General features: G+C 38.4%; 2 protein-coding genes across 3 annotated transcripts in view; both read right to left on the bottom strand.

Moving 5' to 3' along the window:
- The window catches only part of LOC136262787 (piezo-type mechanosensitive ion channel component 1-like), a 52622-nt gene extending 34659 nt beyond the window's left edge, over positions 1-17963 (bottom strand). Inside the window, exons 1-9 of the mRNA XM_066057189.1 lie at positions 17830-17963; positions 17458-17624; positions 16831-17335; positions 16640-16786; positions 16533-16589; positions 16337-16486; positions 15764-15986; positions 14554-14655; positions 14382-14505 (exon numbers count right to left, since the gene is read on the bottom strand). Of these exons, the coding sequence (XP_065913261.1) occupies positions 14382-14505; positions 14554-14655; positions 15764-15986; positions 16337-16486; positions 16533-16589; positions 16640-16786; positions 16831-17335; positions 17458-17624; positions 17830-17952 (1598 nt within the window). The 5' untranslated portion in view covers positions 17953-17963. The remainder of the gene's footprint in view (positions 1-14381; positions 14506-14553; positions 14656-15763; positions 15987-16336; positions 16487-16532; positions 16590-16639; positions 16787-16830; positions 17336-17457; positions 17625-17829) is intronic.
- LOC136262788 (piezo-type mechanosensitive ion channel component 2-like) lies at positions 581-13396 on the bottom strand. Of its 2 annotated transcripts, XM_066057192.1 has the most exons (21): positions 13244-13396; positions 13022-13079; positions 12876-12969; positions 12564-12735; positions 12425-12514; positions 12316-12377; positions 11371-12260; positions 10987-11059; positions 10746-10932; positions 10266-10413; positions 9959-10071; positions 9790-9903; positions 9575-9733; positions 7753-7900; positions 7521-7706; positions 7320-7415; positions 5945-6120; positions 1505-1639; positions 1367-1443; positions 1099-1315; positions 581-916 (listed from the first exon to the last, which is right to left on the bottom strand). In XM_066057192.1, exons 1-21 carry the CDS (start codon positions 13276-13278, stop codon positions 664-666), a joined length of 3483 nt encoding a protein of 1160 aa, XP_065913264.1. In that variant the 5' UTR covers positions 13279-13396; the 3' UTR covers positions 581-663. The 2 variants fall into 2 exon arrangements, with proteins under 2 accessions (XP_065913264.1, XP_065913265.1); XM_066057193.1 differs by lacking the exon at positions 581-916 and having other exon boundaries at positions 1174-1315; positions 1367-1418.
- Positions 17964-27686: the final 9723 nt, after the last annotated feature.

Raw genomic sequence — 27686 nt, 5'->3', positions numbered from 1 at the left:
ATCTGGGATGTCATAATTATTCCTTCAGAGGGAAGGTCATTATGCACCTATCAATGTCATGCCCCACCCCCAGGTAGGGTGGGGAATATAGGGGATTGACAAAGTCTAGTGTCAAATACTGGAGCTAAGAAGCTTGTCAAAACCCCACTATGTCCCCACCTTGAAAGAGGGATTTCTATAGGAGATTTGGTTTACCTATTAAAATTTTTTGTTCAGTAAACTGCCACCATCAAAAGCCCCAGGGTGGGGTAGGTGTAGATGTCAAATCCCCAGTAGGTGTATGGGGACCCCAGGGGTGGGGGCTTAACATTGATAAGTACATTATGTATACATGAATCGCCTATGAGTATTATAGCCTTGACCAGGACTGCAGCCACTGATCCCTATATGATGGGATGTCTACCTCACTGTTTAGAGCAGTGGATATGGAAACTATCAGATCATGGATATTTCAGCTGCTAATCATATCCCAGACAGCAATCATAAAAGTTATTTGGATGGATATGGGTCATCCATCACAAATGTTGACTACAACATATCAAGCAAAGTAACTGGCTATACATACACGTAAATTACAAAATTGACTAGAAAAGTGCATCATTGATCGTATTAATATTACTATTCATTCACAATACAATTAATTGATGATTTGCTATAAGGATGCTAATCTAATTTCCATCTGGTCTCTTCTATTAGTCTGACAGAAGATCGGAACGTGAAGAAAAGTCTGCTGACCAATATCTCTTCCTCTTGAAGTTGTCCATCTTCCCTGACATAGAATATGTCATCACAAAGTTCTAATAGACTGTCTGGGTTTGGGATCTCATCATATATGATTTGTCTTGGCAGTTGAGTGACATATCTACGTATAGCACTGCCAATCACCAGTACCACAGAGACATAGAGGCCAATAATTCTGTAACACGTACAAATGTCAAAATAATTACACACATTCATGTTGAAGCTTTTTTGCATGCACATTTAATAATAATTAGTGTACTATTTCTTTAACATGATATGTTCACATGGTTAGGGGAAAGCCAGGGTTTTCTAATAACACAGGATAATTGACCCTGTGGATTGACCATGGTAACTCACCCTAATCCTGCAATGAAGCTAAATTCAGGATCATTAATCCTCTCGCTGTATATAATAAATTCCACATTGTCTTCTCTACCCATTACAGCATGGTGACTACTGTTCTGTTTTAGTGCCCACCATTCCATAGTGATAGAAACCGGAGAGGAGGCACCAATTGGAATTACTGTGACATTTCTAGTGCGTAGGGATGCAGTGCAGTTGACATAACGACCACCTACACACCATAACTTAATAATGTTATATCATCAGGTGTATTAGGACTCACGGCTTAAAACACCAAGGGCTGTTGAAGGTCCATTGGCTGGCGCATAGATGTACTGTGGAAAAAGATCAACTAGAAACCTGTATAACAAATAGTGTTAATAACACTGGTCTAGTTATAAATAGAATGCATAGCACTTACACGGATTCCGAGGCAGGGTTTTGTAATAGCTTGACAAAGTTTTGACGAGTTTGCATGTCCTCAGGGTTGTTTCGGTACAACTTTCTGATGACCTCCCCAGACACAATTTCTGATGCCAGTCCAGTCTCTGGTTCCCTACACAAGAAACATGACTTACATGTTGAGTACAGCTATGGTATCCAGAGCAAATATATTGAATGTGTGCATAAGTGTCAGGGGCGGATCTAGGATATATAAAAGAGGGGGGCTAACTCAAGGTACTAATCTCTTGGGTGGAGGTGTGCTTTGCACACCTCCCAGCATGCTGGAACTAGGGGGGGTCTGGGGGCATGCTCCCCAAGGAAATTTTTGAAAGATAGATGCTAAATACTGCAATTTGGAGACATTTCTACATAAAATGCATATTTCTGCCTGTAGATATTTTATATACTGTATAGCGGGTTATTTCGAAACAGAAAATTTCGCACAAGAAGCAAAATCTGAATTTTGAAGGATTTTAACTTCGAAGAGTGCATATTTCGAAGTCCGGATGGATTTCAAATAAACGGACATTCTGTCACAAAATATGAAGATGTGTGAATGTTTGCCAAAAACTGATTTACTAATGGGGAATAATCTCCATCCTTGTGCACTGGAGAGAAGACTGAGGGAGTCTCGAGTGGAGTAAATTCACTGGCCCGATCCCGCTCGACCGTACCATAGATTCTAGCATCAATTCCCATTCTGGATCACCTGTTTTCTGGTTATTGGCACAGTAATGATACAGTTTATCCATTATCATCAGTAATACTGAGGTAAAACTCGAGGAATACACAAACAAATCGCCAAAAGTTGGATCGTTCCTTTCACTTGTGGGGATTTATTTTCGGAGAACAACCAGCGCCGGACGTGGGAATTTAGTTTCGAACAGAAGGGCCTCTTCGAAATATCTGAAAATAAAAGCCTTTCGAAAATTACCAGCTATACGGTATTGTCTTTAGATATATATGGCTCTTGGCAGCATTTGCTAATGGAAAAGTTTGGGTAGGTTCAAACAACCAAGCACATGATGCACCCTCTCACAATTATGTGCATGATAGAATAATAATGTTGAAACTGGAAAATTTTGAAATTTGAATGATACAAGATTGAATATGAGAGCATTTTCAATGGAAATTGTGTACCTGAATTAAGTATACCGGTACTGGTAATACTACACAATTAAATAAACAAGCCTTTTAAACAGACCAATGCACTTCATTGAATGTATAGGTGCAGGCAGATTCCATAACAGAACCAACTTTTATGCTTACACTGAATGTTCTATTAGAGTAGTTAGGTGACTGTTCTATTAGAGTATCTCGATCTTGTACACCTCCAATGCTGATCTGGGTCCTTGTTGCATAACCTTTAGCATAAATCCACTGATTATATCTTGGAAAGATGTTTATAAGGTGGGTTTATGAGTATTTGTATTATTAGTGATCATATAATTATACTAAGAAAATAATTCATTACAATCCTCAGCATACTGATCAAGTAAAGCCTAAAAGTAAAGCCTTTAGCCCCCAAATCCCACCCCCTAGATCCGCCCCTGAGTTTAGTCCTACTGTATGGTTAAAATTGTCATGGTCTAGAGAAAATATTTTGATGGATATACTCATGAAGCATCTAGTGCATAAAACAGTCTTCTGTTTGTGAAATCTTTCTGTATTAATATAAAATTATTTATTGCTACAAACTAAAGCAGAGTACAATATAACGGTCGGCCCTCGGCCATTTTCCGACCAAGTGATGCTGTTGACCGATCAATGTAGCCGTTGGTCGGCCATTTGTGCCGATCAATTTTTTACAACTGTAATTCTTTATTATTAGTCTTTATAACATGTAATATTATAGTTATTATTATTGTTGTATCGTTAACTTTCCTTACCGAAGCTATTTAATCACTACGTGAAGTCTCGATCGGGTTTTACTCTTTTCACCACCTTTCATAACCCTTACGTAATATTAAGCTCAAAAGCATCCAGACTTCCTACTGTAGTTGTTGCTCTCTCTCTTCGACTTTAGGGCACGCATCTAGTAGTTGCCGCGAGTAGTCAACTTTAGGGGATGCGTCCAGTAGTTGCCATGAGTAGTAGACTTTAGGGGAAGCGTCCAGTAGTTGCCACAAGTAGTAGACTTTAGGGGAAGCGTCTAGTAGTGTTAGCCTTAGGTTAGGATTAGAGTTCAGCTTTGGTTTCTTCTTCACCTTTAGGGTTAGGTTCTTCTTACTATATACAGCTTATTTCATTAGTCACATTTATAAGATACAAAAGAAGGGAGTCAAGGGAGCTAGCAGCGGTAGCATAATTGGTAGCACACTGGGATCCTGGGTTCGATCCCACTTCAAGACTGCACTTTTTTTTTTTCCTTTTTGGTTCACCTTTTTTTTGTCTAAGTTCTGTAGGGTTATGAAATAGGGTGAAAAGAGTGATACCCGTCTCGATCCCGTCGAAGCATCGATGCGCATGCGTAAGCTAGAGCACTGCACCTAGCATTTGCCCAAATTATCAATTGTGGGTTACTGTCGATGTTGTGAAGAAGCGATCACTACACTGACTACATGAGTGGCGCCTTCCAAGAGAAGAAAAGAAAGTAATGTTTGCGAAGTGGAGGTACGATATTAAGTATAAGATGGCCATTTCGTGGTTATAATCTGTAGAGATGCAGTGGCTGGAGAAAGTGGAACGAAAGTCACGTGATAAAAGTGTTCTGCACACGGAAAGTTCGAGAGTAAGTTTTGATCTATTGCTATTCACAAGAGAAACTTTAGCAATAGCTAGTTGATAATTCAATCTGTGCTGACTCAACACCACCTGTAACAAAGCATTCAGAGGAGCACACTCCCACAGTGGCTGCCCGGCCAGCCATAGGGCTGTTCTGATAGAAGGTCAGGTGCCTTTCCCTTAATCCAATAAATTTTTTAGTCTTTCTTTTGGCTAGCACTTCAACATCTAGTGCAAGGGGTGCTGGATACCATGGGGAAAAAAACAACAAAGCATTTAGCCTAGCTAAGTCTACAAACTGGCTGTACAATACATTGATTCATAGTTTATTTTTGTAAAATATGTATGCAGCAACACAAATTGTGTACATATATTACTAATAAACAAAAATTTCCTGGGGGGGGGCATGCCCCCAGACCCCCCTAGAAGGCTTGTGCTTTGCACTGCAGGGTGTGCTTCGCACACTAGGATAGTACACCTCTATCTGATCTTATGGCCATGCAATTTCAGAAATAGCCAATCAAATTTACTTTTGATTGGCCATTCTGTCCGAACAATAATTTTCCCTTATATTGTACACTGTAAAGCTATTAGTACAATAGTGCTCAGTGGAATTGGACGCTCTGGACAAAAGCACTGATTTTTTTTATTATATGAACAAATTTTTAGGTATGTAATGTTTGTGGATGCAGGATTTGTTTGCATAGTTTATTTTTTAATTTTCAAGGATGATTTTGTACACACTAAATCCAAACATTTGAGGGTGAAATTTTTGCAGATAGCCAAGCAACCACAAAATTTGTATACATATGGTGTGCTGCTTATGCTGGCTCATAATAGCATAGATAATACAGTGTGAGCAGATTGTTACCTACAACAGTATTTCTTAACCTATTATTATTTCCTGGAGTGATTACAGCTAATTACATCAGTTTTCTTCTGCAACTGTAGAGCTAGCAAGCATAAATCGTAGCTTAAAAGATCGAGACATTCTAATAGGGCAATCACTTTATGACTGCTTTATAAGGGTAGGTGGATGCTCTATTAGAGTATATCACCAGCTTTATGTTAGCACTGCTAAGAATTTTTATATTATAAAACTTATGAAAATCGTCCTACTACTCAGAATTATTCCTGATTCATTTTACCACCAAGTATTCCCACCCCCAAATGGCTATCATACAATACACACATACTATCATACAATACACACATACTATCATACAATACACACATACTATCATACAATACACACATACTATCATACAATACACACATACTATCATACAATACACACATACTATCATACAATACACACACACATACTATCATACAATACACACATACTATCATACAATACACACATACAATACACACATACTATCATACAATACACACATACTATCATACAATACACACATACTATCATACAATACACACATACTATCATACAATACACACATACTATCATACAATACACACATACAATACACACATACTATCATACAATACACACATACTATCATACAATACACACATACTATCATACAATACACACATACAATACACACATACTATCATACAATACACACATACTATCATACAATACACACACACATACTATCATACAATACACACATACTATCATACAATACACACATACAATACACACATACTATCATACCACACATACCTTGTGATCTCCCAAGAAAATACTAGAGGGACATAGACACTTTCATTCTGTTGTAGGTAATCTTCAAGTGCTGCTCGAGCAGGAGGACTAATCTCCCACACAGAAGTTGAGTTTCCAGAGAACAAGATGTAGCGAAAGTCTGACTGTTTGTAACTGTCTTCAAATGATTTTCTACTCTATAAATAGAAAGTTAGTTTGATAACTCACGGTTACTGGGCTAGGTCTCTTAATATAAATTATGGAGAGAACACTCTGACAACAAATGTTGTTCCCTAGAGATATCATAGTTATTATGAATATAATATATGTAATAGTTGTAGCACGGGCATGAGGGCTTTGCCTGATATGTATGCAAGACTGCCCGAGAGTCACAGGCCAGAGGGCATACATATCAGGCAAAGCCTGAATGCCCCATGTTACAGCTAATATGTAACGCTTATCAGGCTGATAGCCTGTACAGGGCGATCAATCACCCAAGCCAATACAAGTGCAACCACTGGATGTATTATATATGCATACCTAAAATTTTCAATCATGGGTCAGCAACTAGTACGTTCTCGGCTACGATGAGCAGACATATCTTAGAGATATCACGGAGAATTTTGGTTACATGAGTTTAATGTTTTAATCAGTGCTATTGAATCGTTTATGGAAAATTACGGAGATCACTAAAGGCCTAGATAGGCAAGCTTGCTTGTAGAGTGGTCACTCCATGCAGAGTGGTAGCTTCGTGATTGGGGGCGTGTCTGTATTCGAAAACATGCGGAAACAATGGGTGAATAAGCTATGGCACTAGTTCTCACCTTAGCCCAACATTTTTCAACTCGTAGGACGGTGAGGATAACAAAAGTTCTCCGTCTGAGTGGTTTTCATGACAAAATCCAAGTTGTGCATCCTAATCATGTGAGTAGTAATCGATCCTCACAATCTATTTGGCCTCAACGTCTACATAATCACTGCCCAGTTGTAGCCCGGTCTACATTTCGTATGTAGCCCAGCTAGCTGAGCTACATACAAAACTGATGTAGCCTGGGCAGCTCCTTTGATCTGAGGTGTGAAAGTGTCACACACGCACACACACGCTCGCACGCACGCTCACACACACACACACACACACACACACTCTAGATACAGTATACCACTCAGTTATCCAACCCTTGTTTACCGAATTGGAAAAGACTGTTCTATTAAAGTATTATGAGTATATGTGTATATTCTATTAGAGTATTTCAACAGAGCTCAGTATATAAATGCGTGGGCTTCAGACTTTACATTACTTGAGACATTGGGCTTCAGATAACTGAGGCTCCATTGTAATGTTATGACTGATACATACACACACACACACACACACACACACACACACACACAGTACCTTTTTGCTTCTTGAATAGTCACTGCTCACATAATCAAACTCTGTATCATCTAGTCTCCTTATGCCATACTCCCCTACCTTCATCGTCAACAACGGCTACATCATGATTATTAATATCAGTACATGCTCACATGCTTAACAGTAATACATGATCAACACACAATCAACATCAATCAACACAGGATCGTAATAATCAATAACCTCAAATGATCCAATGCTCAACTCAATTGAGACCTCCACTGGAGAATTACCAATTGTCTTAGTGTTTAGAAGGGCAATTATCAACAGCGGACCCCAGATCAGCAAAATCAACAGGATCAATAGCCCTCCACCCATTAGCAACTTAGCCGTAAAGTTTTCAGGATCACCCAACATGCGCCGATCACTCTACAAACAACAAGTCACACTGACTGTATGACAATGCTGATCATACCTTTTCCCATTTTCGCTGGTTTTTGATGATGTACAACAGTGACCAAACCTCCTGCACTTTTAGCCAATGGGATAGCCCCAATGAAGTGGGAGTAAACATCCAGTCCATGACTTCCTTCAGCTCAGGAAGTAGTGGAATAGCTCGGTAGCTGTAATGAATTGTAGCAGTGATGGGTAGCCACTGAATACTGTACATGTACCAAATGTTTGGTATGTAATTTTTGCAGATTAAGGATTTTCATGGGTGGATCACTTGTTTTTCACTCAGGCTACCTGTTATGTAGTACATAGTGCATAAATGAATGTACTGCATTCGTTCAATGGTTCGAAGGGCACATTATTCGAATGATGTAAACAAAGTTCAAATTTTGTGCATACGCAACTTGGCAAGCAGAAGACCATAAGAATCCGACTGCTCATCATGCCATGAAAAATTTTGCCATGGGCAGTTACACTTGAGACACTAGAAAGTAATGGAAGGTGGTTGTACTAGGTGTCTGACAAGTTAATTAGCTTGCACCAGGAAGAGCAGTTGGGACAAGCTGTAGGGAAAGAATATTCGTGAGTTGTGTACCACTATAAGGTCTTTTAGCAGCAGCTACATATTGTTTTGTGTTTTCTCCAGCTGTTATATCTTGTTAAATAGACAAATAATAGTGTCAACCCGAGAAATTCCATTTGCCAAAGGGAGCCAAAACAAAAACTATGGATTAAGCTACAATGTACTCAAAATTATGCCACCTACATAATATGTAGCTAATCGTAGCTATATCACCATACCATATTCATCAAAGCTTCGAATGTTGCATTCAAACCTTCGAAGCATAAAATCAACATTTGTTTATGCACTAGTATAGGCTAATCTTGATAATCATTAATTTTGTAGAATGAAAATTTTGTGGCCAACAAAATAAATGTAAAATCCGTGAAAATGACGTCCAAAGTGCTTTGTAAAACGTGCTTCTAAAAGTGGTCTGAAAACAAAAAACAAAAAAAATGGTTACTTTAAGAGTTGTCCACTGCATTAAGCTGTCTGAAAGTTGTTTTGTACCACCTGTATAATGCTGCATTGCTACTAACCCATCGACTAAAATCTTTTCCAAAACAGTTTTATTTATTGACTACAAATAGCTTGTTTCGAATACTTATGGTGGTGTTTGATTTGAAAATCGTACCTGTAAAATAATTTTCATGAACTTTGAGCAGTGTTAAGAAGTATCACTGATGTTAAATAATTGACATTTTGCAGTCATGTGAGCACAATAAACTGAACCATGATACTTGAACATTCAATATGTTATCAAAACGACCAGTGTTTGTACTGTGGCAAACACACGCAAAACACAGTAACAAAATTTGCAGTACTGTTTGTGTGCCATAACATGAAAGGTTAGCAAACCTAAGCCAACAAGTTATATAAGAGATTAATGGATGTGTTCTTCACACTTACAGTTTCACAATAATTGACAAATAAAAAAATAGTTGGACCAACAATACTAGGATAGTTAGTATTAGAATTGCACCTCTCAAATCTGTCTATACGTATGTCAAGCACTGGTAATCATTCAATAACAACCATAACTGTGTACTATATCAACAAGCACTCTCCTTGCACAGTGGTTTTCCAAAATATCATTAATGCCGGTAATTAGCTAGATCATTAAAATAACTGCTCATGCTGAATTCAGCAGGAGGTTTCTAGGTAATACAACACCAATCTATTTTTTTTTTCTTTTGTGCTTCTTCTCAAGGAACAAACAAAACAGATTATATCTTAAATACTCTTTCTCAATTGATTCCACAAGTACAAAATGGTGACTTACATTCTGAATAAGAAACTAGCAACGATATTGTATTGTTCACTGATGAAGTAGCCAAGTACCCTCTTGGGGAAACCCCCCACACACTGTTGGGCCGACAAGATGAAATACTGACACTTGAAGAAGTAAAGTGCCTGAGAAAATCCATTATCGGTGAAGGCCCTAAAATGTCAGACACGTCAAACACAAGAATATTGTGTCACGGTTTAATGGCTAACTTGTCCGTGACGGGAGACGAGGGTAAAATGAAGAACAGCCACAGATGCCAGACAGCCAGTTGAAATAAATAGAACATCAATTTGGCCGTGACAAACTTCCTCAAGTAGATAGCCCTACAGGGTGTGTACAAATACCAACCCACAATCAAACACAAATCACATTGCCTACCTGTCTATCACCATGGACAAGAAATGAGCAAACAACATCATCAGAAATGGGATGGGGATATTGTTCTCTTCAATGTAACTGGCAACAGCAGTAACCCCTTCATCCTCATCCGCCTACAAGATGATATATAAATGATCAAAATTAAGAGAGGCAGTAATATGCTGTGGTAAGTTTTCCTCAACTAGCTTGAGTGTACATCTTCAAGCTTAGATTCTTGGGCTATTGGCTACAACAGTACTAACTGCAGTGTTACAAGATGGCATGCCATCTCTCTCTCTCTCTCTACCTACACACATACATTACTTACCCCAAAAGAAGAGAACCCGACAGCAATAATGATAAAACTGATAGTATCCATGATGAAGGACAACATGTAATAGTTGTGTGCTCCAAGACTGACATCAGGACTGATTATCTGATTGTAGAAGTACTTGATGTTCACCAATATGTTCTTTCTACACAACAACCACACAGCATTATTGATAATATAGCTCAAAAATTAAGTTTAGCAGTTATTTCAGAGGATATCTATCTTTTAGTTTGGAAATATTGTGTACAAACTGATTTTCCTAATACATGTGCCAACTGTATACAAAGTGACCTGCATAATGCAGCCACCTCCTAAATGAGGTCAGAAAATTTTGTCCCTATGATGACCAGAATAGAGAGGTTTCACTGTACCTACTTAGGAGGCAATCTTGTAGCCATATCATAACAGGTTTCACAGTGTACACATGGGCCCAACATACTTTTACTGCACTTGTCTGTGATGCAATGAAATACGCACATTACTAAAATGATTAAATTATTTTCATCAGCATCATCGTCGTCATCATTGTCATCATCATCGTCATCTTGATCGCTCCAGTAATAATCAGGCTGATCTTGAGTAGTCTTTGATCTGTCATCTCCTTGACTTCCACGGCTTGTCTTACTCACACTGATCTCTGATCTCTTCTTGAACAATAGCTTCACTGATTGTGAAAATATTCATTCCAATAATTAGATACGCAATACAATACACTTACAAGCACTTGTTCCATCAATGTCCTCATATGAAGTGACAACAAAGTATCCTGGAATATCCCAGCGTTTAGTTTCCTAATAAACATAACATTTTGTGTCAATTGTATATATGCATGTAGTGTGTATGTGTTGTGTTGTGTGTGTGTGCATAATGCGTGCTTTGTGTGTGTGCGTGTGCGCGTGTGTGACCTCCAGCTTGTCACTAGCCCAGGATTCATCATAGAGCTCTGCCTATCATGGTATCTGATGCTGTGGGTGGCTTCCAAGTAGTGTGTGTGGTGTTTGTGTTAGGTGTGTGTGGTAAAAATTAACACTTTTGATCTACTTAGCTTCACCAGTGACATGCGCAAGTGTTAAGGGTTGAAGCCACATTTATATTACAGTACCTGTAGTAGATGACGATGGAAGAACAAAGACACAAGTAACATGATGTCCCAAATTGTATTCTTGAGAAAGTCATCCTTCTTCTCGACCCCTAACACTCGTGGCCAGTACAGTCCAGACTCGGGTGAACCTGACCAATCAACTTGCTGGAACTGGAAGCCATATTTCACCAGTATCACAAACATGTTATAGAACATCAGAGTGAGCCAGAACCTTTTGGTTGGCCATGGGATGGACAACAATCCCCACAGAAACATCAAGACAGCATATACCAATGATAATACACTACCGTGAACTGTTACATTGAGGACTATCAGCAGATAGCAGATATACTGAGTGTTAGCTAATACTGCATAGTAACTGGTTACCAATAGTTCCATTGGCCTGTGTTTTATCCTGTCCCAGATCTTATACACCTTCTCCTTATTGTAGAGTAAATAGCTATCATCATACAGAGCTATGTCTACAGGGGATTCCCCTGATACTGGTTCACTGCTGGATGCTGGAGTTGGGTCTTCAGAACTGGCGGACACTAACTGTGGACCTTGTGAAGGTAGTTCAGGAACATGCTGTAGATCACGTGACTCTTGAGAACGCTGTGCCTCTAATTGTTCCAGTATGTAAAAATAGTAAATACTGGTACCACGTAGCCAACCAACAGCCATTGCTAGTGCATTATCCAGTAATTCTAACATCACACCGATTATTCTCCATCGACCAGGACGAAGTGCTCTATCATCCTCCTCTTCTGAAGTACCCTGATCATCATCAATGACAATTGTTGGTGAAACAGGTTCTTCAAACTGTTCCACATCTCGTTGCACTAAGGCAGCACGATCGTGATACAGTGCTTGGTCCTCTCCAATGAACTTGATGTGCCTGGGCAGAACAACTGCAAAAGAGACCACCTTACAACTATACACAACATGTGTGGCTGAACATCTCACCCCCAGCTCTGAGATAGTGCTCTACTACAGAGGTCTTGTATTTCTTCTTCACAGCTAGCAGCCTGTGAGTTATAGTTAGAAAGGTTGACACCTACCAATAAGTGATCACCTCTCCCTGATATTTTCTTTCATTTCCTTCTCTTTGTCTCTATTCTTCTTGACTTGTGTGTTGATCTTGTTCAGTAGAGCATCAGTAATCCTAAGCCAAGGTTGATCAACAACACAACTGATCAAGACAAACAACTCACCGATCAGTATCATCGTCAAGATGTTGTGCGATAGTATAGTCCCTAATGTAACTCCAATATGGGCTGGCAAACAAGATGGTTTGAACGGTAATGGCCGCAAATGCAAACACATCCAACCACAGGCCGACATGGCGAGGCAGATCATCACACAGTTTGTCAGGATCAGTTACTCCTGTAAAACATACATAGTATACAACATTAATAGCTGGATAACAGTTACACACATAGCTGCAGCCATGACGACTGATTAGTAACACTTTTCACTAGCAAACTCTTTGATATGCTCTCATAAATATGCTTTGTGTTATTTACCATAATAAGATCGAGCGCCACACTGAGCATTAAACAACCTCGTGATGACACAGTCGTCGTCATATTCATTCTTGGGATAGACGCAGGTCCTCACCTTAACAATACATAAACTAAACAATTAGAATACATTGATGTAGAGCATGTACCTGTAGCGATATCTTCACCAGCAGCACACACCAAACAACTGTTAGTAGCATAAACCAGCTAGAAAACATAGGTCACCTGATACTAGTGAAACTATCAAATGGCTAACAGTAGCTAGACAAATATTTACACAGCTCTTTTACAGGTTCCCAATGGAATTAAAATATTATCTTCTATATTAACATTCTACCGTACAATAACCAGTATCATTGCAAAATACTTACCGACGGCTTAGCTTTCTAGGAGGAAGCAATTGCATTCTACTGCCAAACCAGAGAAGGACGAAACAGGCAAGCAGGTAGACAACTCCTAGTATACTGACTTGTGCTACCCCAACAGCAACTATGATGAATATTGTGAACCAATAGGAGTGTTTGAAGACCAGTGTTGGGCAAGTTACTTTGTAAAAGTAATTAGTTACATATTACATATTACTTGCAACTGAACTATTTAGTTACAGTTACATATTACCCATAAAATAAAGTAACTGTAATAATATTACATATTATATTACTTTGTGTCCACAGCCTTAAGCTGTCACGTGTGAAACTACCACCTTATCACGTGACATGATTGCGCTGTTGGACAATATGCAAATTTTGGTTATAAGTAAGAAGCTGGTGAATAAGCTTCATTCAGTAGGCCTCGTTACTTCGCTGTGGCTAGGCATTACTCAGAGGATAACTAACGAGATTAGTAACTTCGTTACTTGTAGTAATAATATTACGTAATACTAGACTCGTTACAGTAACTATATTACTTAGGTAACGCGTTACATTTGTAAGTAAAGTAGCTTGCGTTATATTACCTGTTTTTATAGCGTATTTCGTTATATTACTTTGTTACCACAAAAGTAATAATATTACGTAACGCGTTACATAAGTAGCGCGTTACTCCCAACACTGTTGAAGACCACCCTCTGTGTGGGGGAAAGCAAACAATCAAAAACTGTATTGTTACTTAAAATATAAGTATCACTCGTATGCTGGTGTGCACATGCACCACGCGCACATACTGAGCGATACTTTCAGTATACCACCTTAAGTAACAGTGTAGTTTTTTACAAACACAGTACACACTTACACACACACACACACACACACACACACACACACACACACACACACACACACACACACACACACACACACACACACACACACACACACACACACACTTATGCATGCACGCACACACACACACACGCACGCACACATATTTATGCACATGCACACACACACACACACGCACGCACGCACACGTACACACACAGCACACAAATACATACTTTAATATGGTCTAATAAAATCCTACAGAACAAAAGCAGTAATAGCAAGTGTTACAAGTAATATTACCACTCACTCAGCTTGATCAAAGGCACAAAAGGCAAATCGTTGACTAGCTATGGTGCTAGTTGCAGGCTGCTGTGACCTCTGAGGGAAATTGAAAGACTCAGAGCAAAGGAACAAGAATGAGAAAAAATCAGCTACAAAAACAGGTACAATTACCAGGGGTAGGAAAAAAGGCTACTCACCCCACAACCAATCCTTGTTCAATATGGTCACATTGTCACTGCTCAAGGGTAGCCACAACCATCGCTTCAGTGCCAACGGCTCCATATCACTCCATGGGAGTTCTATAGTAAGAGTGTCAATGCCACACATAATAACATTTCATGTGAGGATAAACAAATAATTATGTAGAGTGTTCAAAATATAAACTCCACAATGAATACAAATAATTTAGTTCTAATACGGGTGGCTCCATATCTAAAACCTCTTACAGAAAAAATGAGCTATCTATGTGTAAGATTTTACAATGCAATAACACAATTAAGACACACAGTAGTGAGTCATGTGGCCAAGAAAGCTGATACGTTATACCATGGATATATTAACAGAAAGAAATAAAAGACTATAGCTGTCCACTAGGTAGGGTAGGCCACAAAGTAAATTTGATAATATCACTCCAGCCATTTACAAGATATAAGCAACCAAAGTTTTAATTTATTTTTTCTTTGTTCTTTTCTTCTACGGTGACCTAGATTATTCTTTTCACACACTTTGCAAAACTTGTTATAAGATCCAAAGTCATAATTCAATTTCTTTTAAATTTGGTACAGATGAAGAGCATTTAAAGGCTATGTTTATTTGCGTAAAAAAAGATTGAACTTGTGTCGGCAAACCGCTTATGGGAACAACTTGAAATTTAGTGTGAACCTAGGCTAGCCATTGTAGCAGTGCCCTTTGATGGTTAGAAATACAAAGAGGTAACAGCTACAGAGTTATAAAGCAAAAACCAAACAAATGTAGATCATGGGGTTGAGATACTCTAATAGAACAGTCAACATGGGGTAAAAGGTGCATGAAAAATGTTGCTACTAGAGTAACCAGGGACCTTTGTACTGAGCACTCAAATCCTAAACCACTGGTATCACCACTGATCACCTCATTTAATTTCTAAGAAAAATCCTGCTCTATTAGAGTATTACAAAAACAGTACAATTATAACTTCTGTCTTCAATAACATCATCATTGTGTCTGCAGATAAGAAGAAATGTGGGTAAAAATAAGCCCTACAGCTTGTCCATGACTAGCTTTGAGGCTATATAGGGTACGAAAAGAAACAAAACCCACACAAAACAGCCAATCTGTGGGAAAAGGGTGTGGCCTCCAAGGCTATGCCCTTTTTTCACAGCTTGGGTATTTTAGTGTGGATTTTAACTTTCACAATAACACACTAACCTTTATCCTCCCTCCCATCCTGGATACAAGCTCCATATGGAGTATTCAACAGTAGCAGGTATTGTAGTGCCAATAGACATCCATGAAATAACAAGTAGATCACCCAGGCTGGCCATAGTCTCATCCATGATATAAACAAGAGCAGACCCAGTGCCACAGCGTACACCACTCCATACACGTCAATCCTCACTGCTATGTTGATGGCTAATACACACCAACACAACTAGCAGAGAAATAAATTCACATTATTAATATAATGAAATGGATGCTACATGAGATGAAGTAGTTTGCTAATGCTGGGCCCATATCTTGAAGTAAGGATGTTATGATAAGCAGACAAGTGGACCCCTTAAACAAACACCAATAAAAAGTACTACAAAGAAACTATGGCGTGAAATTAAGTCTTGTGTTTAGTGAGATAGAAAAATAGTGAAGGCTTATTCACGATTGTTTTAAGTAGAAAGCTTTTGTGAAGTGTTTTAAATAAAACACAGCTTGTAAAACTTGAAGTGGTTCAGTTCATTTGAGCAACACTTCTCTCACTGCACATCCTGTATTGTATACTGGACTCACGTGTAGACCATAGAACTCAAATATATGGCTGACTAGATAGGCTACGGTCTTGAGAATGGATGTGTCCATCTCCTCTACAGTGATGCCAGGGAACAACACCAACTTGTCTGTATCAAGAGTGCTATTGCCATGCTGCCTCTGACATCGTGCCTACAAACAAGCACTGGAAGAAGGGACAATACGTGACACCATTTACTTGTCTTCTTGACACTGAGTATCTGCATGCAATCAACATGACAAGAACAGTGTGAACCTGAAATTGTGACACATGTTATACACAGACATACACACACACACAGATACCGTGATGTAGCTTATGAAGCCACTGCAGTCCTGACACTCGACCTTGAAGAAGCCAAACCAGGCTGGGTCACTTTCCCGAGGTGAATACTTGTAGTTGAACATCTCACCAGTAACTTGAGCTTTGTGGCTGTCAATAACATCAATAGCCTACCACACCACAATGGTAAACACACTAAAACTCTATTGCTTACAGAACATTCATCAGTGAGATCAAATGTGTCCACTCCAACCATTCTAACTTGGTACATCATCTTCAACATGATCAATACACTGATGTACAGGGTTAGCATTGGGTACCAGACTCGTGTGGCTCTCATCCCGACAATCGGTCCCAATAGTATAAGCAATGTGATGATATGAGTTGAACTAACTTGTTGTAGGACAAGAACAAATGCTACTATTGTTATAACCTTGTCAAGATAGATTTCTAGAAATCTCCAACAGAATTCAGCAAATATGTGTATATATTTTATCAATTTTTGTAATAGTTTAGGAGTATTGTCATCTCCCTCTTCAGTCAAAGAGCTGTGTGCCATTGCCTCTTCCACTGTTACATCCAATGGACTGAAATATTTCAACTGGAGTGCCATTACTGCTACAAACAGTGCAGGAGGTATGAGTGTCTCAAATAAATCTTCGACATTAGTGAATGAAAGATCGTCTATTTCTACTTGAAAGAAGCCAATACTCTGCAAGCTGCAAAATAAAATAAGCTGAAATATATTTGCATTTCAAAACACTTGTATTTCCATTGTAATTAAAACAAGAAATAACACATTTATAATGTATTACAGAAACCACTAGTAATTTCAACATACATTTCCTCTGGGGTCAGGCTGCCATGATGGTTCTCAAACAACTCCTTCCACTTGTGCCTTATGTAACTGAACTGATAAGTGTAGATAATCACCAACTCCACGAAGGCATAAAATATGAGAAGTGTCCACAAAGGCTTCATTATGTTGTACCAGTAACGAGGCAATATCTGTGGATGGTGAAAGAGTGTGTGTGTTGTGTTGTGTGTGCAATCATACACGCACACTACGCACACTACGCACACACACACACATACCCTTTTCCTCTCTTGAGAGAGAGAGAGAGGGGGTCTACACTCACACACACACGCACACACTACGTACACGCACACACACCACACGAGTGTACAATGACACACACAGAGTTACACTCACCTCATAACATATTAGGAATAATAGGAAGAACAACATATAGACCATTTTGAATATGGTGACATCACCAACGAGACTGACCAATAGGAATGCAATAACAGTAACTAATATCCAATACTTCTCCATGTACGGAAATAGATCAGCTGCCTCTGTGTATACACTAATACTCTGCTAGTCTGCTTTCATTAATGCTGGAGTTCACCCTTTCAACACCCCCTCCCCGTGTCCAATATTCTACTCCTCTATTATACCCCTGCAATATTTTCTCTTCAATATCTGCCAATATTTTAACCTTCTAATACTTACCATTTGTTGAGGATTGTGCTGGAATCAGATGGGTTTCAAAATCATCACTGTAGTCATGGTGATGGGAAAATGGAAACACACCGAGGTCCCAATAATAAAGCCATCGATGTTTGTACTCACTGACAAACTCTCTTAGTGAGTACAGGAATACAGCAGTGAACAGGGACTGTAAAAAGAGGGAAGGTATAAAAGTTCACAAAGTTGGGTACGGGTCATTGACTCTTTTTTGATATTTTACTAAAGAAAATTACTTTAACTTGATCTTAGTGGTTTTTAGCAATGAAAATTTTACAATTAAAGTTAAGGGAAGCAATAGCTGCCACTAAACTATCAAATGTCCTTACTGCTTGAGTATTGTACCTTTAAAGCAATTGTTAGCACACAAGCACCAGCTGGAGGACAATGGTATCTGGTCAGACCAGCATAGACGTTACTCTCTAGTTCTTCAGTGAGGTCCAAGTTGTAGAGGTATTGTGTGAGCAACAAGATGATGGCATAAAGCATTAACAATGGAGTAGTGTAGTACACTGTGTCCTTAGCATTGAACTTCAGAATGACCCAAACTATACAGGACCACATGAGAAAAACAAATGATGCCCAGAATGGGAACAGCAATGACGAGACCTGTTGAAAAGGTATGCAACAATATACAATGTGTGTGTGTGTGTGTGTACGTGTGTGTGTGTACGTGTGTGTGTGTACGTGTGTGTGTGTGCATGTATGCATGCATGCATGCGTGCGTGCGTGCATGTGTGTGTGTGCCACAACCATCACTTCAGTGCCAGCGGCTCCATATCACTCCATGGGAGTTCTATTGTAAGAGTGTCGACACCACACATAATAACATTTCATGTGAAAACAAACAAATAATCCGTGTACAAAAAAGATTGAACTTCTGTCACAGCTACAGGGCAAACTGCTTATGGGAATAACTTGAAATTTAGTGTGAACCTAGGCTAGCCATTGTAGCGGTGCCTTTTGATGGTTAGAAATACAAAGAAGTAACAGCTACAGAGTTACAAAGCAAAAACCAAACAAATATAGATCATGGGGTTGAGATACTCTAATAGAACAGTCAACGTGGGGTAAAAGGTGCATGAAAAATGTCGAAAAAAAAAACTTACCAGAGTTTGAACCACGGACCTCTGTACTGAACACCTAAATCCTTAACCACTGCTATCACTGCTGATTACCTCACCTAATTTCTATGAAAATCCTTGCTAAAATTTACTTAATAGTAAAAGTCATTTTCATAGATCTACCAATGGAAATTCTAGATTATTCTGTGTCAGCATTCTATTAGAAAGCCTACAAAAATGTGCGCTTTTATTAGAGTATTATCAAAAAATCAAATTAAAATATACAATTATAACTTCCGTCTTCGATAAAATATCATTGTGTCTGTAGTTAAGGATCACATCTAAAACAGCTTAGCTATAGCTGTAAAAAACATGAGCGTCCAAGTAAAGCAGAATTAACTGTGACAAAAAGTAATGATATCATATTGCAGCCATGTGTGAGGTATGCAAGTTGTAAAAATATTAATCAGATAATACAATATTATTGCTAAAGTATTAATGTGAAGCTACTAGTCTTTAAATGTGTGAGTATTTTCATAAATGCCACTCAAATTTGATTTTCAATAAAGCAAAGTGTATAGATTTTCTGATAGCAATAAATACTTTTGAGTTTGGCCGCTTTTCCTCTATATAGCAATGCTATGAACAAAGGAAAGGTGACCAAACTCAAACTATTTATTGCTATCAGAGAATCTATACACTTTGCTTTATTGAGAATCAAAGTTGAGTGGCATTTATGAAGATGCTTGCACACTTAAAGACTGGCAGCATCACATAGTTCTCATTAACACTTTAACATATATATATATATTTATTATCTGATTAATATTTACAACTTGCATACCTCACACGTGGCCGCACTATGATATCATCACTTTTTGTCACAGTTAACTCTGCTTTACTTGGATGTGCACTTTTTTACACCTATAAGCCGTTTGGATGAGGTTTCAAACCTTTTTGTTAAGAATAAGCATGTAATGATCAAATAGCTTAGTACGACTTTGTCTTGTTGCCTGAAGTATATAGTGCTACCAGATCTATCCTCACTCAATTGTTTTGTGTGGTGGTCACCATAGCTGTTGTAGTGTGCTGCTTATCTGTCACATCCTGACTAGCCCGATATCGAATATGCCAGTATGTTTTTTTTTTTGTTTGTTTTTTTTTTTTTTTTTTTTTATTGCTAGCAGTTCTAGTCAAGGTGTTCCCAGCAAGTGAGCTGTAGTAGTAGCTGGTCATCTTGATTATCAGCTATCAATTTAGCTGATATATGTGTACTGTATACATGTGCTACTGAACATCACTGCCACATCTAGCTGGAGCAAATAATGTAGTCAGGTGCTAATGATCAAGTTGATATCTGACTCCGCTGTGCTGGTTGCTTAGCAGATGCAGTCATAAGCTCTCAGTGCAGCGTCGCTGAAGTGTGCTTAAACTGTGGCCGCAGCAGCTGCATGTCCTGCCGTTTAGTGTAGTGATTAGCTGATGTGTACAATGCTACAAATGTAGCTGTCCCGTCATTCAGTTAAGTGCAATAACTGATATGCCACTGTATAATCAGCTGAGTAGCTGTTTTATCTACTGCCATCAATGCTATCATGTATAGCTGATACGCATCTACAATGCACTGTGCTACCACTGTATAGCTGTCAAATATGCTGTAAATGATGCTGTCAGGTGCTACTGTTATAGCTGATGCAGGCACTAGGCCTTTATGATTAGTGTGGGTGAAGAGGAGTCTTTAGAGTACATGGCTGGGCATGCTAAGTATGCTAAATGTTTCAGAGACCAAGCCCCTCATGCGATTGCTATGGCCCTGCAATGTGCAACTGTACTGCACTACTGACATAGCTGTCTCACCCACTGTGACTGATACTGAGTAATAGTGATGCAGTCAGGTGCTAAAGCTCATGACTGTCCTGTGTTGTTACTATCTGTAAGATCTGTCAATGGTGCAGGTACTAATAATACAACTGATATGCAGCCGCAATCATGAGATGGTCAGGAGTATCAAAATAGTCCTATCCTGGCATGGCGACTGTACTGTGATACCAACATAGCTATCACATTAATTTTACTAGAATTGATGCACCCAGGTACTAATGTCTTAGCAAATGTGATTGAAGAGCACTACCAGTAGTGTCACATTTACTGCAGTCAGGTGTTACCTGCATTGCTCAAGTGTGACTGTGCTGAGCTACCAGAGTATCTGTCCCATATTTACTGTGATAATTATTGATGTAGTCAGACACACGTATAGTTGATGTGTGATGCAATGTATAGTTGCTCTATTTAGTGTAGCAGGTGCTGCCAATCGACATTGCTGATATGTGACTATTAGCCACCAACTTGCATGTCACTTTTTTTTTTGTGGTTGATGCCGTCAGGTGCTACTCGTATTACAAATGCTACTGATGTAGCTCATTTTTGTGTGCTATTGACATAACTCATATTACTAGTGTCACTGATGTAGCTCATGTTTGGGTGCTACTGACATAACTCATGTTACAAGTGCTACTAATGTGGCTCATGATTATGTTTGTGCATCGTTCATGTTTGAGAGCTACCAGTATAGCCCATGTTTGAGTGCTATGGATGTAGCCCACATTTACTGATGTAGCTCATGTTTGAGTGCTAATGACATAGCTCATATTTGAGTGGTACTGGTGTAGCTCGTGTGTGAGTGCTACTGACATCACTCATGTTTGCAACTTGCCTCATCTGAGTGCTACTGACATTGCTCATGTATGGCTGCTACTAACGTAGCTCATGTCTGGGTGCTACTGATGTAGCTCATGTTTGAGTGCTACCAACTTACCTCATTTGAGTGCTACAGACATATGTAGCTCATGTCTGTGTGCTCTTGACTTAGCTCCTGTCTGGATACTACCAATATGGCTCATGTCTGAGCGCTACCAACATAGTTCATGTTTGAGTATTAGCGAAGTAGCCCATGTACTGACGTCGAGCATGTGTGAGTGCTACCAACATGGCTCATGATCATATCTGAATAATGCTAATGGTATAGCTAATTTTTGAGTACTACTGACATAGTCCGTGTTTGAGTGCTATCCCAACATATATAGATCATGTTTGAGTGGTACCAACATAGCTCATGTCTGAGTGCTACTGATGTAGCTCATGTTACCAGCTTACCTCTTTTGAGTGCTACTAACGTAGCTCATGTCTCAGTGCTACTGATATAGCTCATGTTTGAGTCCTACCAAACATAGCTCATGTCTGAAATTGAGTGCTACTGATGTTCATAGCACAATAAAGAGCAAATTTGCCTCAAAACGTGCTATTGGCTTCCAAAACATCTTGAGGAAGAACCCTTTACCAGTGGTAATAACTACCATATACTCCCAATTTTTTAGTTTGATGTAGGACTTCAGTGGGATAGAAGGTTGGCTTATTTAGCCTACACATAGCTCACTACTGATGATTCTACTTATCAACACTTTGCTCCGTACACTTAGCATTTATCCTTCATGTAGCCTTAAAGGTTTACTAATACTATTAACTCTAAACGAATTAAAACATTGGGGTGTGATCCTCAGTTAAGTTTTGCTGCAAGAATAGTATCGGCTGGCTGATGAGTATTTTGGTAAGTATAAATCATACTATGAGGTGGTTTAGTTGTAGTTAAGGAAGAATTAGTGAAATACTGGCTAATAGCTATAGTTACCTAATGGCTGGACAACTGTTCTGAAGTAAGGGGTTTCCGGAAACTTTGGAAACCCCACTAAAACTGCACCTGTTACATGGTGATTGTTTGAGTGATATGTCATCTAAATATTTACCTAAGTTGTGCCATAATCTCAAACGGTAACAGAGTGCAGTACTATTTGAGGGGTTTTGCCCTTTTTTCTATGAATATTTTTCACAAATGGTGCTGTGCTAGCTACACTTTTGTAAATATTAATATTTCTCTCATAGTGTCATGAGGCTTGACATGAATAATTGATCGTGTTTTGATAACTTGGATAAAAGAAAGAAAAGACATGGAATAAAACAAGTAGCCATCCTATAATAGTACTACTAGTAGGCAGGTTTATTATTGTAGTAGTGTACCCTCAGTGTGGCACTTGAAAAAATAGTGTGTACATGGTTTAAGCTTATACGCAAGATCAATAAAATAGTATTATCATATGTACATGCATGTTCATCCTGTGTTGCTGTCCTCTGTCAATGTCCTTTGATTGTACAGTATCTGTAGTACAATTGAATACTGCATTTCGGTATTTTCTCACCTGATTTTTAGGTTTTGCTAGCTTTAGGTACTTCTTGCTGTATACTTGCTTCAGTTTTCCTGGCCCACCAAATTGACACTTTTTTTTACAAAATTTGTAGGCAGTTTTCATACAACCCACATTGTGTAGGTGTCCTACTTAACATGTATAGCATAAATCAGGAAAATTTTGGCATAGAAAATTTCCATCTATTAAAATTTCAACAAAACAAATTTTCGTCACTGGCATAATTGACAAAAGTTTTTTGACTGAATAATACTTGTATGCGCAAATTATTTGTAAAATAATTCGGCGTTTTAATTTTTGTCAATACAGCCAGTGACGAAAATTTTTTGACAGCAAGTTTTTCCTGATTTATGATATTGGTGTGATTCAGCTCTGTGTGTGTGTGTGTGTGTGTGGGGGGGGGGGGGGGGGGGGGTATGGTGTGTGTCACGCTGCCAGCATCCTCATGGCAAACACAATAAAACATCACTTGTAGGTGATGTGGTTAATGGCAGCACCCATGACACGGCCGTGTGGTGGAGACCACATAGGGTTATGGGACTCTATGTTGGCCCTGCAAGCCAATAGAAGGTAAATTATATCATACCTACGCCATGCACGCATGAGGCAGACCAAGTCTCTGACTCAGGTGTACTTCATGACCTCATTAATAAGATCCACCTCTTTATATTGACCATGTCAAGTGGGTCCATTGTTTGTAAGTAAAAGACAATAAAACTTTAAAATCTTTTTCCCTTGCTATTAGCTGTTCCCACATCATCAGATACTTGATAAAGAACAAATAATGAAGTATTTAAATAGTTAGCCCCCTACTTATTAAGAAGGTCGAACATGCACTGTGTTTGGGACCTAATTACTTGACAGGTTCACCATCACAATGTGGTCTTTGTAAAGAGGTGATCCTTTATTTAAAAGGTGGCTATTAAGCAAAGTTTTACTCTAGGCATACTTGTATATGAAGTTTCTATTTATTTCAGTTTTCCATTTTCCCATTACCAGTTTTATTACAGGTAAGTTTTAAAATTAACTTTCGATTAGTAGGTAGGCATGGTTCCAAGTAAGCCTACAGTTAGCAAAACATATTTCCTATAAGTGGGCATGGCTTCATGCATACCTACAAACTTCAACACAACATACTGTAGCTAGTCCCCAACACACATAGCATATACACTTGATTGCATCACTTTGTACTCCTCCTTTTTAGTACACGAAATACACAAAATGCTTTTTTCTTACACAATACCAGATGTTGTTTCAAAGTCATGCTGTACTTTACAGTCACAGCTGAGTAATAATATAATCACTACATAACATGATGTATACCCAGCTTGTTCCATTTCACTGTGTCTTTCTCTTTTCCAGGAGTGTGAAGAATGATTTTGAGCAGTGAAATTGTTTTCCTTGTTTTCTGTCTCTTAAAGATGTCGATGTATTTGAAGTCCACAATGATAGTTACAAGAATACACACTGAACACTTCAGTGCCACTGACTGCAATATAATGGTTTTGTATTGCACAGTTCTTTGTATGTGTGTACATGTTAATTTTCTTGATTGAATACTTCTTTTATTAGTAGCTAATTAAATTATTCACTTGTTAAAAATGCACTCATGTATAGATCATGCATTGTGTGTGCGTGCTAAGATGCGTCACTTCATTACATCATTAGAATATCACGTGAATAGAGCATCTGCCATGTTTTGAAAGTAAAAGAGTTGACTGATGATATGACGCAGTGGCCAGATTTGCTGTTCAGAGATGTATACTCCTATTTGATTGAAACTAGAGGACCCTATACAAAGGGGAAATTTTTAAATCTCTTAATGTGTTTAACTATTTCATTTGTGCTGCATTGGGTGCAGTTTTGAAAAAATATATATTTTGCAGTCAAGGTGTACAGTCACATGGCAGCAATACTTTTTAAAATCGAAACAGCATTCTATGAGTTGTAGGTGGAACAACTGATATAAAGAAAATTTAGTTGTTTATTTTAAACTTTTGTGTGTATTAATACAACTTTTCAAACACACCTTAAGTAGCTAATGTCTTTGAGCAGGCTGTAGGATCAGGTGTCCTACAGACCTTCAGCACTTGTGCTGTAAAACTTTAATAAAAATAAAAAAATTAAATAATCAGTTGTTTCAGATTAATCCAGCTGAGGTCAGAAACATTGAATTTGTAAAACCAAAATATCGTAACACGTATGTAACAGTTGACTGTATGGCAGGCAGCGATGATATATCTGATGATTGTGTAATAGAGAGAGTGGCCACAGATGATAGTTTAGCAGCTGTGCAATCTGATTCTGAGACGATCATATACAAGCAAGCATTAGAAATTGCAGTATATATGGCACTGTACACTATTTCTGAGGGAATTTGTAACACACTACGTATTCTAGTCTTCGTTTGTTTAGCTGGAACATTTGACTGACTGTTGACACCTCCTTTTCTTTTAGACACACTCTTAAACTGTGGGAATTATAGAATATTGTTTTAAATTGCTGCGAGATAGGTACACACGCATTTTAATTAACCAATTAAGTATGTTCGAAAGTATGTTGCAGTTTTTCATTGTATTATTGTTTGCAAAACATATAGTTTAGTGAAGGGTAAATTTCACTAAACAATCACAGATTGAGAGTCGTGATTTGTTGACATGAAATACTAATAGTTGGCTTAGAATGCATATGCATGCAAAGAATTATCTATAAGGCAGTTTGTTAAAGTTCTTTATCAGAAATGAAAGTATATAAAGTATTTAATGTAAGTATGTAAACGAGCATCCAAATGTTACATCTTAGAATTAGAAGTGTTATTTACCCTTGATGCAATTTTATGGGAGCAACTCTCATTATTAGTCAACAGCATTTGTTGTGAATGTGCACTACTGTGTTTACCCTTCAGTACTGTGAAAAAGGTGGGATATAAGATGGTATTTCCAGTGGCTTATTGAATACAAATAAGCTTTAATATAAACCCCGTATTTTACTCATCTTATACTTTAGTATAATGTATACTATACTATTGCATGTATAGTTTCAGTTTAATTACCACAATACTTGAAGTAGCTTATATCTAATATAATGCCCACACTATACTATCACATATATGGTTTCAGTATGTTTAACATTAACTAAAGCCTTATGTGGGACTGTTAGTATAATACAGGTTATATCAAGCTTTTTGTATTCAATAAGCCACTGGAAATACCATCTTATATCCTTCTTTTTTCACAGTGCAGGGCTCAACTAGTAAAGTACATTACTGACTTGCTGTATAGTAGCAATCAATGTATCACTATCTGCCAACTTGCTGCATAGTATGGGTATAACCATTGGCATGCTATATAGTAAGGGTGTAACTACCAGCTTACTGTATATACACGTATATAAGTAAGGATGTATATGTATCTAACAGCTTGCTGTATACTAAGGGTCTTGTTGTATGGTAGGGGTATACTACCAGCTTGCTGTATGGCAATGCACGTACTAGCTTTGTGGTATGATAGGGATGTACCTACAGTATTGCCAGACCAAATGAGTAGATAATCAGGACTAGTAGGGTGTGGCATTAGGGAGAGGCCTGGCTTTCCACCTTATGGTATGTAATATCAGGCCTCTCCCAGCTTATCTGGGATGTCATAATTATTCCTTCAGAGGGAAGGTCATTATGCATCTATCAATGTCATGCCCCACCCCCAGGTAGGGTGGGGAATACAGAGGGATTTGACAAAGTCTAGTGTCAAATACTGGAGCTAAGAAGCTTGTCAAAACCCCACTATGTCCCCACCTTGAAAGAGGGATTTCTATAGGGGATTTGGTTTACCTATTAAAATTTTTGTTCAGTAAACTGCCACCGTCAAAAGCCCCAGGGGTGGGGTAAGTGTAGATGTCAAATCCCCAGTAGGTGTATGGGGACCCCAGGGGTGGGGGCTTAACATTGATAAGTACATTATGTATACATGAATCACCTATGAGTATTATAGCCTTGACCAGGACTGCAGCCACTGATCCCTATATGATGGGATGTCTACCTCACTATTTAGAGCAGTGGATATGGAAACTATCAGATCATGGATATTTCAGCTGCTAATCATATCCCAGACAGCAATCATAAAAGTTATTTGGATGGATATAGGTCATCCATCATAAATGTTGACTACAACATATCAAGCAAAGTAACTGGCTATCTATACACGTAAATTACGAAATTGACTAG

Source organism: Dysidea avara, chromosome 8, assembly GCF_963678975.1.
Source record: "Dysidea avara chromosome 8, odDysAvar1.4, whole genome shotgun sequence".
Lineage (NCBI taxonomy): Eukaryota > Metazoa > Porifera > Demospongiae > Dictyoceratida > Dysideidae > Dysidea > Dysidea avara.
The sequence above is the reverse complement of the archived record's forward strand: the minus strand, read 5'-3'. Positions and strand labels throughout refer to the sequence as shown.